The sequence below is a fragment of the Cydia strobilella genome, chromosome Z, assembly GCF_947568885.1.
Source record: "Cydia strobilella chromosome Z, ilCydStro3.1, whole genome shotgun sequence".
In the NCBI taxonomy this organism is placed as follows: Eukaryota; Metazoa; Arthropoda; class Insecta; order Lepidoptera; family Tortricidae; genus Cydia; species Cydia strobilella.
The window spans coordinates 39704135-39719597 of NC_086068.1; the positions used below are offsets into that span (position 1 = coordinate 39704135).

At 38.1% G+C, this 15463-nt stretch overlaps 1 protein-coding gene across 1 annotated transcript in view; it reads right to left on the reverse strand.

Moving 5' to 3' along the window:
- The window catches only part of LOC134754828 (exocyst complex component 2), a 77384-nt gene that overhangs the window by 3103 nt on the left and 58818 nt on the right, over positions 1-15463 (reverse strand). The window contains exon 16 of the mRNA XM_063691256.1: positions 10670-10729. Within this exon, the coding sequence (XP_063547326.1) occupies positions 10670-10729 (60 nt within the window). The remainder of the gene's footprint in view (positions 1-10669; positions 10730-15463) is intronic.

The window sequence follows — 15463 nt, forward strand, 5'->3', positions numbered from 1 at the left end:
ATTAGTATTATAGACATTATAAGAGGTAGATAAAATAATAACTTTATGTATAACTCTGGTAAAAAAAACTAAGTCCGACGATTTGAGAAATCCATGGGACGCAACGAGCACGGCAATTGCAGGCTAAAAAGATATTTTTTAAATTGGAGTTTAAATGTGAATAGTGTCTTAGAGTTACGTATAGGCGGAGGTATGTTGTTCCAGCATTTCGTGGCAGAGTAGCGAAAACTGCCACGAAATGCTCCTGAACTGCCGTGTCTCGGGCAGATAAGTCGAATGGCTTCTCTAGTCGGGCGGGTGGAAAATTTTAATTTGTTGAAGAGGTACAGAGGTTGTTGAAAATGGACAACACCGAAAAGCAGTGACGCAAAATGCAACGAACGTCGTGCATCCATTTTCAACATCCTACCACTATTAATATAGGGAGTCACGTGAGTCCGTGGAGGGATGGGGAAGCAGAAACGGGCGCAAGCATTTTGGATACGTTGAAGGAGCGCCTTAGAGCGAGCTAGTAGGCAACCGTTTATGACAGTGTCGACATAGTTAAGCCTGGATAATATTAGCGTGTCACATAGTTTTATTCTAATGTCAACACTAAGGTATTTACGCACTTAATACAGTACTCGAAGTCTATAATAAGAGCTTTTAGCGGCTTCAAGTACATGTTTTTCGAAATGAAGCTGTTCGTCAAGGAGTAGTCCGAGATTACGTGCTATGGTGACTCGTTCGAGGAGATCCCCACCAAGTAAAACTTTGGGGTCTATACTGGTGACTTTTTCAACTTGGCCTTTAGTACCAAGCACTATAAATTTAGACTTGTTGGGATTGAGAACTAAGTCACAGTGTCCGGACCAGTCGACGATACGAGCAAGATCTTGATTTAGTAACTCAACGGCAGCTTCAGCCTCTCGGGGAAGGAACGTCTTGTAGATTTGCAGATCATCTGCGTACATGTGATAGCTACAATTCTTTATGCAACCCGTAATGTCCGCCACGTACAAAATAAACAAAATCGGTCCTAAAATCGAACCCTGAGGGACTCCGCAATTTACAGAGGTTTTTAGAGAGAAATCTGTCAATCCGGAAGAGTTACGCCGTACTTAATAAGGAGGGTTTATAATTATCTGGATTCACTGGTGCCTAGTTGGAAATACATCTAGTGCCTCACCTCGTGTTCATTCGTCTTCTCGTACATTCAGTCTTTATCAATCCAGTAGCAATGAAATGCTAACAATGAAAGCAATACTTACTCCACTGGATCAGTGACCCAAAAAGGATATTGGCCTCTGAAACAAGAGAACGCTATTCTGTCCTATAGCCATGGCCTCCAGATCGCTTCTGGTGGTTGATTCTGAGACCAATCTTCTCTCCTTCCTACTCTATGATCCTAGCCATGGCCTCCAGGTCGCTTTTGTTTTGAGCCTATAGCCCTAAGTCATCCGCATAATCCAATGATCTTATGTTTGTTGTTCAACTCTACACTCCCATCACACATAAACAATTTTCGGACGATGTATTCGAGTGCCAAGTTGATCAGCATTGGCGAAAGAGCGGCTCCTTGTTTCAGACCAGTGACTAGTTCAAATTCGGCTGTTGTTCTCCACGAGCTTTTTACACTCATCCTGCTCTTTGGAGGCAACAATTATCATTTTTAACAAGTTGTCTGGCACTTTAAAGCACTGCAAAATTAGACAGTGTCTCTCTGACATAATATTGGCAAAATCACCAACAACGAAATGAAAAATTGCATTCGGGATATTTTTACTCTGTATGAGTCTCCGCCTGATAATGCGATCTAGGTCTCTAGATCATAAGGTGTCTCTGAAACTAGCATGTCACCGTTTTATGAAAGTTCTAGTAGCACCCTTAATAGTTCTATAGCCCTAGGTGGTATTATTTCCATAGTTCTACTGATTTACGCAAAAAAAAAATAAACTTCGCATTATGGCACTCTAGCATCTCCGCCGTTATCAACTCCACGCTTATTTTAGCGCTAGATTTACGAACTATATTACTTGGAATAAATATTTTGGTTTCATTTACAATTATCCGAAATTATCCGAAATATTCGAATATTCGGATAATACAAATCGTATTATTCGAATAATCCGAATAAGAAAATCGGACGGATATTGCAAACCCTACTTGCGGGGCGCGCCGTCAGCCCGGGCTGCTGGCCGTGCCGCACGGGCGCACCAAGCTGCTGCGCGAGGCGCCGATGACGCGCGCCGTGCGTACCCTGAACCTCATAGCCACGCTTAAAGACCTATTCTCATGTACGATAAGTGAATTCACAAAAGTAGCATTATTAACTCTTTGTTATATTGAATAGGTAGTTATGTAGAAAAAAAAATGATTTGTTAGATATAGGTACTTGTATTTTGTATGTTTATACATTTAATTTTTTGCTAAATTATCGCATTGGGTTCATCCCATAATGATAATTGTATGTGTGGAAATAAAATAAAAAAAAAGTACCTACTTAGTGCAAATACATTGTTGGCGCATATTTATTAGATAAAATAAGGCCTGATTCGTCACGAATTTGTCAAATTCAGTGCTTTTTCTTGAATATTTTCTAACCTACTGTATATATATGTCGGCGCAAGGCACCTGTAAGCTTATAATTGCTGGGGCCCGGGAAGGTGGCCCGCATTCCTGGTCAAATGTTTACATTAACAGCATTAGGCGTGATTGTCACAGAGTACGTCGTTGTTCCTTGAAGCGGGGCGGTTATTGTAAACACTGCCGAACGTAGCCGTGGGTCTGGTATTTGAATGAAATTTGATATTAGTTCTTTGTTCTGAGCTTAGCTTTGAATGCCAAGCGAGCATTAAGATTTGGGCCATGGTTGAGTTGGGACGCGCGTCGTCCCGTAACCGTGCCGTGAGATTTCGTGTGTGCTTTAAGTACCTACATACTTGTACCACTTGACCCACGGATTCGTTTCCGTTTCTTGATAACTTCGTGATGTAAAAAGCTTTGATTAACTTGGTGTGATCTCTTTGTGATTTCGAACTTAATTAATTGTCAGCGTGATTTAGTGTCATTCTGAATCTATACGTAATTACTAGTGTCAGTGGGTTTATTGTATTAACATTGTATTGGACTTGTGTGCGTGATATTGATATGCCCACTGTTTCCGCCCACCATGGAGCCGATGCCTGGTCCCCTGATGCCTTCGTAGAGTTACCGGCTCCGACATATATATATATATACTCCACCATTGAAATTGCCAGAATCACGAAAATATTATACTAAAAATATGTTTTTAACTAATTCTTATTTTTTTTTAAATGATCGCCAAAAAAAATTCTGCGCCTAATTGCTGTCGAAAACTTGATACGTGTTGACGAAAGTTGCACATAACTAATTTCCAACACAACCTGTTAACCATTATTATTGAAAGGCAATTTCATTGCGATTCCCATGGAACAATGAGAATGGAGACAAGTCTCCAAATATCTGGTATACCAGGAATTTAGTCGATGTGGTATCAGTTACCAGGCATTGGTTTCGATAGAGAAATCTACATCAACAATCACTAAAAGAAACGGTTCGCAGATTTTGTTTAATAATACGATCTTCCAATATTATTTTGACAATAGTTGATGATCCACGATGGTTATGAGGCCATCAGCTTGCTTAACCCAAAATGCCCTCTAAATCGCAAAGTCTTGATTTAACAAAACCCCACAGTATTGACCTATTGAACGGTATGGGGTTGTGTCCAAGGAATTCTTTAATAAAAACGACAAGAACGATAGGTATGCGACAAAGATATTAAAAAAACCGGCCAAGTGCGAGTCGGACTCGCGCACGAAGGGTTCCGTACCATTACGGAAAAAACAGCAAAGATATCACGTTTGTTGTATGGGAGCCCCATAAAAATATTTATATTATTCTGTTTTTAGTATTTGTTGTTATAGCGGCAACAGAAATACATCATCTGTGAAAATTTCAACTGTCTAGCTATCACGGTTCATGAGATACAGCCTGGTGACAGACGGTCAGACGGACAGCGGAGTCTTAGTAATAGGGTCCCGTTTTTACCCTTTGGGTACAGAACCCTAAAAAAGATAGGTCTTGATAGAACTCAAACCAAGAATGTATGATGGAGCCCATGCAACAAAAAACTTTTTACACCAAAAAAAACCGACTTAAAAAATGATGAAATAAAATATTCTCTTTTTAGGGTTCCGTATTTAAGTATATGCGTTACCAACTGATATGTTTGAAGTCGGTGCCAAGCCAAATTTTGTACCATAAAGTCGTCGTCAATATAGAACTTGCAAATTATGTACGAGTAAACAAACCATTTTACCTTCATTACTTCGTAATCTCGCTCTTTAAAAGGACAACCATGAGCTTATCAACAGTCTATATACTTAAATATTTTATTTATATACATTTTTAGTTAAATTAAATGTTAATTATTAATATTTCAGGAAAAATTACATTCGTAAAAATGTTAGGTTATGTGTTAAACGCTAACAAAATCTATCATATTTGTTTACATTATTGGTATGTTCTATTGACAACGACTTTAGATTCATAGTGATTTTGGTGCGACTTGATAAGGATGCGGCTATGCCGGCTATATAAGTATGTACGTTGTATTGCCTTACACGACGACAATGAACGAACTTTCTGTAGGAACCTATGAACACACCTCAGAACACACGGTCGAACCTTACAGGAACCGTACTTGGTACAGTCAGTACTATGTTTGTCGGCACATTAGTGTAAATCCAATGCGTTGATTTGCCGTTGTATGTTTTAAATAGCATTTTTTACTAATTTTTGAACAGTCCATAGCATGCAAGTGAAGAGATTGGGACTGAGTTATTTCCTGTCCCTTACATACTAGCATTACAAGGAAAATTAAAAAAACATATTTGCAGTGTTTACCACGAAATGGCGAGTCCATTTGTGGGCCACGATCGCAGCTGTACGGCACGGCCTCGTAAAATTGAACGCATCCAGTTGCGGCGACTGACAGCGCCGTCAGAGCTACGGTTATGACAGATAACCTAAAAAAGACCTTGCCGTACAATACTAGCATTACAAGGAAAATTAAAAAACATATTTGCAGTGTTTACCACGAAATGGGCTCCCACGGAAAGCTGCTGAAGTGTGTCGAGGTGTACCAACTGTACACTGCAATTACTTATCCATAGGACTACATTTCAAAATCTAAAACAATTCAAGGAACCTTGATGCCAAATTTCAGCTAAAGCAGTTCAGTTGTTTAGCCATGAAAAGGTAACAAACAGGCCGACAGAATTACTTACACGTTTATAATATTAGACCAGTTAGAATGGGATTTATATTATTTTTGACTTGTATTGTTACTACTTGGCTTGGCACCGACTTCAAACATATCAGTTGGTAACGCATATACTTAAATACGGAACCCTAAACAGGATAATATTTTATTTCATCATTTTTGAAGTCAGTTTTCTTTTTTTGTAAAAAGTTTTTATTTTTCCATTTTTAGTTTTAAGGCATTGTTAATAGGGTGACGCATGAATGAAAAACGTAATCATGTTTAACTCTAAATTCGTGAATTTTAATAAATAATCAGGATTTTCCTCGAGTTGTCTAGGAAATCGTTCCTGTCACTACACTAAATCCATTCTCCGCCCTGCGGCTGACCCAATCCCTCAAACCCCCCGATCACTCAACCTAACAGCACATCAACCCTTTCTCACACGCACATGAAACCCTCGACCCTAAACCACCACCCTTCAACCGCCATTCTCCGACCCATAAACCCATACCCCTTAACTCGTAACCCTCAATCCCTCAACTCCCAACCCCTCAGTCCTCGACCCATAAACTCACCGCCCTTCAACCCTCCAACCCCTCAACCCCCAAACACTAATACCCTCTACCTTCACCTCTCACACCTACCCTCACAGTCTCTTTGGCCGTTTCCAACACTAACTTTATCAAAAATCATAATACACCCAATTATATGAGAGAAGTTCCACATTTCGTTCGTGGTTTTCATCATCAGTAGCCTTACCACGAGTTTGACATTGACATATTCGCTAACATGTGCGTAACTTGCTTTCTATGCATCTCGCTCGTACTAGCATATTAGTGCGAGCGAGATGTATAACAAGTTACGAAAACGTTAGAAAATATGTAGTGTGAAACTCGTAGTAAGGCTACAGTTGTATTACATCAAATTGGTGGTTTTCCGAAGGAAATGCTGGAGATACTTTAGAAAACACGGAAATCCCCATACACGTGCCTTTAAAAATTTAGGAGTTTCCTCAATTCCTCGTAGATTCCGTCATCAGATCAAAACCAAAAATATTACGAAAACACCTTGGAGGTAACTTCTTTCAAACAGAAAAAGAATTACTCAAATCGGATCATGGGTGCCGGAGTAATCGCTGAAATCATCAAAACAATCATCATCTCCAGCTCCACTTCATAAAATTGGTAGTTTTCGAGAGATAATGCTCGAGTTGCTTAAGAAAACACCCAAATCACCATACATGTGCCTTTAATAATTGAGGACTTCCCTCAATTCCTCTTGGACCCAATCATCATCACCACATAATGGTCCTCCATCTCTTTTAGATTTAATTTTAACGTCTTCCCCTGAAATTGTCTTGCCATGGCCAATTTAATGCACCAGCTTTCTCCAATCACGACCTCATTTTCACCTCATTCAAGATTCGAGCCCCCAAAAGGCGTCACAAAATAGTTTTACGCCGAAACCTCCATGACGCTGTCGCACAGGCTCTCCAAGGTGATCTGAGAGTTGACAGATGATATTGAAGTGAAGCTGGGGACCTTCAATGACGTTTTGCTCGCGACTTTTGATAAGCATGCTCCGTTGATGCCTACTCGAGTCAAGCACTACCCCGCGCCATGGCTTACAGCTGAAATTAAGTCACTCATGGCTAAGCAGAATCGTGCTCGCATCAGACTCCGTAAGGACCCCTCCGATGACAACCTGCGTGCTTATACTTCTTTGCGCAACCGGTGTAACAAAGAGTGTAGAAATGCAAGACGCAATTGTATTCATCAGTCCATTGATGATTGTCCTCCTGCAAAACTGTGGAAATTTCTTAAGTCTCTTGGAGTGGGCAAGAGTCAGCAAGGTCACACGGGTGGTCTCGATTTAGAAGCCATCAATCGGCACTTTAGTTCTTCCCAGGTTGCGCTTGACCGTTCTGTAAAGCAACGGACGTTATCTTTTCTAGCCAATACTCCTCTGCCCAATACGTCTTTGTTCCACTTTCGCTCCATCTCACCGCAGGAGGTCCTTGCAATTCTTAGAACCATCAAAACTAAAGCCGTTGGTGAAGATGCCCTTAGCTTGGGCATGATTATGCTCGTGGCGGAAATTATCGCACCCGTTCTGGCCCAAATCATCAATTTCTCCTCGTCTGGCTCCTTTCCCTCTTCTTGGAAACTTGCACATGTAATTCCTTTGCCAAAAGTATCTAGTCCTTCATCCTTTTCCCAATACCGCCCCATTTCTATCCTTCCAATCCTCTCCAAAGTAATTGAACATTTTGTAAACAAACTTCTCTCTTCTTTTCTCAATAAGCATAACCTCTTGAATCCCTTTCAGTCTGGTTTTCGCCCCGGGCATAGTACTGTCTCAGCTTTGGTCAAGGTTACTGACGACATTCGGCTCAATATAGAGAATAAAGAGCTAACGGCGTTGGTTCTTTTAGATTTTAGCAGTGCATTCAACACCGTGGATTTTGATGTACTTCTAGCGATCCTACGTAATTACAATTTGTCCCCCGTAACACTTTCTTGGTTTCGTGATTACCTATTTGGAAGGCGCCAGCGGGTTATGGTCGAGGATAATGTTTCCTCGTGGTGTGATCTGCCGCGGGGGTCCCTCAAGGCGGGGTACTGTCGCCTCTACTTTTTTCTTTATTCATTGACGGGATCACGAAATCGCTTGTTTCTTCGTTCCACCTTTACGCAGATGATTTGCAAATTTACTCAGCGGCTAGCATTGATAATTTAGGACCCCTAATAAGCCAAATTAATAGGGATCTTGACTCTATCCCCGACTGGGCTTCATCTTTTGGCCTCATGGTTAACGCAAAAAAGTCGCAGGCAATTCTCATTGGGAGCCCTTACTTCATCTCTAAGTTGTCTGAAGTGACAATGCCTGAAATTCTCTTCGATGGAACACACAATTCTTTCTCACCCACAGTAAGAAATTTAGGCATTGTCATGGATCAGACTCTTTCTTGGGCACCCCATGTGACTGAAACCAGTAGGAGACTTTTTGCTTCCTTGCACTCGCTTCGACGTCTCCAGAGTTTCCTCCCTGTCCACACGAAAGTCATGTTAGCACGTTCTCTGCTAATTCCCCTTCTCGATTATGCGGACATCGCTTTTCTAGATCTCACTGAGGAGCTACTCGACAAGCTTGAACGTTTGCAAAATGTCTGCATCAGATACATTTTTGGACTAAGGAAATTTGACCACATCTCTTCTTTACGCTCCCAACTCAAATGGCTGCCCATTCGGCGCCGTAGAGACTTACATGTACTTTCCCTTCTCTTTAACGTCCTGTTCTCTCCTGCAACTCCCCATTATCTCTCGGAGAAATTTAAATTTTTAGCAGATGGCAGCGGACATCGGCTCCGTTCTAGTGCAGATCTCTCTCTGTCTATCCCGTCGCACAAACACCGGTCCTATGACAAGTTTTTTAGCGTGTACGCTGTCAAATTATGGAATTCCTTGCCGTCTTCTCTTCGAAAGTGTCAGTCGGTCGCATCGCTGAAAACGAACTTAAAAAAGCTATGGCTTTCGGACGGAACTTCGGAACTAAAAGATGTGTGCGGTTATGTACTTTATCATATGTATTATATCGTATAGAACGTATTATATGTATTATATATTATAACTATACATGACTGTTAATATATTTGTTTTATTTTACATAAATCCCATGCCCATGCTATATACTGTAGGTGTAGGTTATAGGTTTACCTGTCTTTTAGGAAACTAAATATTTTCTTTTATGCCGTTTAGTACATTGATGCTTTGATGTCTACCGTTCTCCAACTCTCCCTCAATTGCTCAAAGGTTAACTGGAAGAGATCCCTGAAAGGGATAAGTTCGCCTTTGTACAAATGATGCGTTTTTCTCTTGTTTTATGTTTATTTTTGTACAATAAAGAGTTTTACTACTACTACTACTACTCATCAGAACAGCACCAGATTAATGTGGGACCACCTTGGAGGTAATTCCTTTCAAACAAAAATAGAATTGTTCAAGTCGGACCACGGGTCTCGAAGTAATCGCTGAACATCCTACATAAAAAAAATCATCATCACTATCATCATAGAGTAACTTATACTAGAGCGGTACTCTCATAGTAAATTTTGTAACCCCAGTAAATTCACTGCCATCTGTCGACACACTTTAAAACTAAAAATAAATATTTATAAAAATACGATGAAATGTATTTAAATATGGATAAATGATTTTTTTTATTAGCATTAATTATTTTTATGATTTTGACCCATGTTCTTCACTGATATGCGTTAAAATTGTTAAATAACAAACGAAACCGTCAACGCCATCTATACGACAGTAGGCCAAAGCTAGTAGCGCCCTCTGAACGAGAATCAAATTTTCTTGATTTTTGAGGCACGTTTTTTCCTTAGACTGTATCCATCTATTACGGAGTTATATCTATCTTTGCTATCACACGAGTGATCCTATAAGGATAAGGGTTCCGTTTTTTTCCTTTTGAGGTACGGAACCCTAAAATTACGTTCCCGTTCCGTTGAGCTATAACTAGCGTGGGAGTAAATGGATTTTACCTCCCGCTGCACATGCGTGAGCTAGTTCGCTTACTCGTACTATACGTGTTACAATCTAAACTGAAACTGCACCTACTCAAGGAACAAACGATCCTCGCCTAGCCGACCTATACCTCGACTCGTACACTCACCTGTATTTTTGCCTACTTCTGTGCTTTAGTGTTTCTATATTTTATTTATGTATTGTGTAAGTACTAAGTACCTATTTATTAATAAACATGTCTCGGTTTTCTTATATTATAAATAAATTACCGTGTCAACTGCACATTCTGCTGTAGGTATTCTGCTTCAGTTTTGTTTTTATGTTCTGTGTTGTTTTGTGTTTGTTTTACGTGTCAATGGGTAGGTATACACTGAAAATCAGCGTCGTAGTCTAAACACTACTCATGTGCTGCGACACAAACATGCTGATCCTTTTCTGGAACCACTCACAGCACTGTTACCTCAAATTTACCTAGATTTAAGCCTATTTTAATGTTGTTTTGTATGTGTGTTTCGAATAAAAGCATCATTCATTCATTCATTTTTGCACCATACCACTAACCCGGGGTTAACCGGTTAAAACCAGTACAATTTCACACTGAGTTAACGGTTTAACCGGTCAACCCCGGGTTAGTGGGATGGTGCAAGTGGCGCTAAGTGGTATTTTGTTTATGCCTGAAACTAAACTTAGTTTGTTACAAGTTATTGTTTGTGTTTATTAAAGTTCTACATTGGATTAAATAAGCAATGTAAGTAATAGGATGATATTTGGAAACAAATGATAATTGTATGTAGCCAAAAGAAGTCTTAATCCATTATGAGTTTCTGCCAAATACTGTGAAAAAAGTACAGTTACTTACTGTTTATCTGCTTCGGACTCTAACGGCGGAATTCCTGCTAACGCCTCCATCAGGTAATTCCTTTAAAATTAAAAATCAGAATTTTAATGGCACCGTAAAATTACATAATATACTTACACTACCGCTCATAACTATTTAGGCACTCGTAATTTTTTCCATACAATTGTATACAAAATCGACTTTCAGAATTATACCGCTAAGTCGCAGTCGGGTGACAGTTTTTTGTGCAGTTTACTTTTTTAACTTAACAGACATATCAAGCTTCAAAATGATGTGCAGAATATTCGTGTACATTGCCTATTTACCAAATGGCAAGCGTAAAAAAATCCATAAATCATTTTCCAGTACAAAATCGTTTTGTTTTGTATGAACTAGTACATAAGGGTTTTTTAAATCGTTGCATAAAGTAAACTCGAAATTTTAAAGGATGTCTTTGGCAACAATTTGAAGCTCAATATATTTACCTAAATAAAAAATCAATCCAACATGTAAGAGAGTCATTTGCCTGCGATCGGACAGTATGATTTTGAAAATATTTTTTGTATACAATTGCATGGTGAAAATTGCGGGTGCCTAAATACTTTTGAGCGGTAGTGTAAGTACCCTAACTCTTGCAAATATATAAGTGACGATATTAATAAACATACATATATGTTACAATGTTAAAACACAATAAATTGGCTATTGTCAAATTACCAGAGTAGGATATTCAACTAAATGAGTATCAATTGGCAAAGAAAGTTATGTACACCTAATAGTTATTTGTTACACAAGGGTGCAAAGTTGTATTTTACCCGCAAGTGTTTCAACACACGAGAAGTAAAATACATTTGTACCCGTCTGTAACACAAAACTTTTCAGCTCACTATAGTGAAGAAAGTGCAACATGCAAAAAAAACAGCTCATACAAAATAAGTCTTTATTTGTACACATTATAATTTCATCATCAGGTTCATTATAATCATCATCAATATAGTATAACATTATGTAAAAAATTTGTTGACAATGTTGACATTTCTGACGATGCGTTTTGAAATTGCATCGACTCAACTTGTGCGTTCAGAATTATATTCAACATCATTATAAAAAAACAAATGTTTCTTATGGAATTTTAAGGTTTATGACAACTATGACTTAAAATCATTAAACAAAGCTAAATTTGGTATTTTTTACTAAATTCTCAAACCATTTATTTAATGATAATTAATATCGAACGAACCATTATTATGAGCGTTATACATTTTGTTATCCGTCCAAAGCTACTTAAACACGTTCCAAGGTCAAATTACTTGCCCCACTAGTGGATAAAATGCGTTTTTACCCGCTTGTTTTAAAGAATAAAAGACGCCTTTCGAAGCTAGTGAGGGGAAAAAACCTTTACTTACTTTTTTTGCCAATCAAAATTCAACAATATTACTGAGCAAGATAGTTGATTAATAATCACTGATTATAGAAGACTAGAGAAAGTGGTCCGAAAGAGAAGAGGTCGCTTACACAAGTTTGAGTTTTTTTGTTTTATTGTTATGATGACATATATTATATTGTCAAAACGTTGTTATTCCCGTAAATAAAACAAAATGCAATTGTGTAGTTTGGCTTCTATTTCGTTCACATTTTCGGTCGTAGTCCACAGTCCGTTACAAAATTATAACGAATAGTTTTTTTTTCCCCAAACATGCAATGAAATATTGATATTATGTTCTTCATATTCGGACGCGCCTAGACTAGGTATGTAATGAGATTTCATACAAAATTGGAGGCCTAGGCGGGGAAGTGGCTCTTTTAAACTTAACGGCTAAGTTAGCCGCAAAATGGCCCGTTGTATTATTTTTATTACTTATAATTGTTGAACAATAAATGAAGATTCATATACACGGTGTTTCATGACCCACTGAAAACCTAAAAACAGTTTGTTCAGAATCGATAGGAGAATCGATCGCGCTGTTTTAATGGGGGTATTTTTTTTATATTTTTTTATTATTTTTACATGCACATTTTACAGGTTTGTAATGCAACAATATCAATAACTAGCATTTGACACGTTACTTGTCAATGAGCAACACCCTTAGCTGGCCATTGGTAAACCTTATCTCGTTGCAGTAAGGTATGCAAATGGTCTGTTAACAGTGTGTTCGATGGTAACTAGCAATTGTTTGATGTTATTAAAACGACGAAGTCACTATAACAACTACATGTAAAAAATTTAAAGTTAATGATGAGGTTATTACAGACCCTTTAAAAGTAGCGAAAATATTTAACGAATTTTATATATCACGTAACTATAATAAAAACACATCAAATCCTAAATTCAAACCAATCTCGCCATCTATTTGTAAAAGTACCTATATTTTTAGGTCCAGTTGCTGCATTTGAAATAAAGAAGGTAACAAGAGCACTAAAAAACACAAAAAGTTCTGATTACGACAACATACCTATAACAGTACATTATTGTCGAGGCTCGGAAGTAGGTACTTGCTGGCTCAGGATTCGTTTTAAACGGACGACCTTGGGAGTCCGTTTAATTGAATCCGAAGCCAGCAAGTAGCCTTCCAGCCGAGTCATATATAGTGCTTTTCTCAAAAATGGCGCAATAAACACAAATATAATAGAACTATTTTACAGAAGCAACGTTATTATGTGTATATTTTCACAGAAAAAAGTAAAAAGATTTGCTTTGCCGCCTTTTTATTTTTTTAATTAAAAATAGAAGTGTATTTTTCCGCTGAAAATACGCCAACCTATTTGAGACACCAAAATAGTTGCGGTACCAACATTGTAATAATAAGTACTGATCATCTGTTTGGCTGTTTAATGGACCTATGCCTTCATTTGATATGGCCACTTCAACTTTTAAAAAGTTTGGAACTCGACAAATAATGGAATTTGTATGCAACGTTGCAGTCCCGAAATCGAGACTGCAATGTTTTTTACTTTTTAATTTTTTGACTGACCATAAACTATAGGTACGCACTTCGCGACCTACTTTTTAACCGGCAACGTCGACTTTGCCGTCCATTTTTGAGAAAAAATAATTAAAGCATCACTAGATAATATAGCTGACCCACTTGCTCATGTGATTAATTTGGTTTTACAAAAATGGACTTTTCCAGATGATTTAAAGAAAGCTATCATTAAACCACAATATAAAAAGGGTAACAGAGATGAAATATCTAATTATCGTCCCATTGCACTATTGCCAAGTTTCTCCAAAATAGTTGAAAGGTGTATATACAACAGAATTGTGAAGTTTTTTGACTTAAATAACATCATAGATCCCAACCAATTCGCTTTTCAAAAGGGGAAATCGACATCTCTTGCTATATTCAAGCTCTTTAAACGCATATGGGATGAAATGAACGAAAAAAAAACGGTGTGCTGGACTATTTTTAGATATGTCGCAGGCGTTTGATTGCGTAGTTCCAGAAATATTATTATCTTAACTTAGTAACGTAGGTATTCGAGGAAATGCACTCAAACTATTAGAAAACTATTCAAAAGATAGACAACAGGCTACTGTACTTGAAAGCTATAATAAGAGGAATAAGACAATAGAACAAACACAGTCTGAATTCCAACCCTCTTGGAGTTCCTCAAGGGAGTATTCTGGGACCTCTACTATTCCTAGTTTATGTAAATGAGCTGCCAAAAATCATTAACGAAGTATGTGTTATGTTTGCTGATGACGCAACCATATTATTCTCAGATGAACATTTAAATTCTAACTTTCAGACAAAAATTAAAAATACTTTAAAAACAGTAGTAGATTGGCTAAACACCGAAGAACACGCAGGCACTAAAGTACAAAATATAGATAGTGCGAACTTCTTAGGTGTAACTGTAGACGTGTAGACTCACACCTAAACTGGAAATCTCATATTGAAAAATTAAATAAATGAATATCCAGCCAGTGTTATGCTCTTTCCGTTTTATCTAGTACTTGCTCAGAAGACATAGTACAAAAAGCCTATTATGGAAATGTTTACCCTCTTTTAAATTATGGTGTTATTTACTGGGGAAATTCTGTTAATGTCAAAACAACTTTTAAGCTACAGAAGAAATGTATACGCATTATATACCGCCTCTATCACACGGAATCCCTGAGAAATACTTTCAAGGATAATAAATTCCTTACCTTAACTGGCCTCTACATCCTTGAGCTGTGTTCGTTTGTGTCGTTCAATAAACATTATTTTAACTTCTGGTCAGCACGGCGTGATAACTAACGCCCTCAATATCAGTACAAAATATTGCTCCCGAGGGTTAATAACACAACATATTGCAATAGTACATTTATCTCGGCCATCAAAATTTTCAACCATTTACCCAATAGTCTTAAGATGTTAAGCGGAGTCATTTAAACGACAGCTAAAGCAGTGGCTAATAAATCACGTTTTTTATGATTTGAATGAGTATTTTTTATTTAAAACGGTATAATTTTAGATGTATTTATTATAAATTTAAGTGATCTGATCAGTGGCGTAACTAGGGAGGCGGGCAGAGGGGGCAAGTGCCCCGGGCGCCATCCGAGGGGGGGCGCCAAAATGGGCAAAAGGCAGCAGCAGGGAAACTTTTGTCAGTCGTCAGGGGGCGCAAATTTGGTAACTGCCCCGGGCGCCATATCCTCTAGCTACGCCCCTGAATCTGATGTACATAATATCGTAATTATGTAAAATATTGTATACCCGAAAAGGGTAGCCGTTGGTACTATGTATCATTTTAACATCATGTTTGACACGGTAAACAATAAACTTATTCTTATTCTTATAAATATTTAATTGACTAATAAAAAATTTG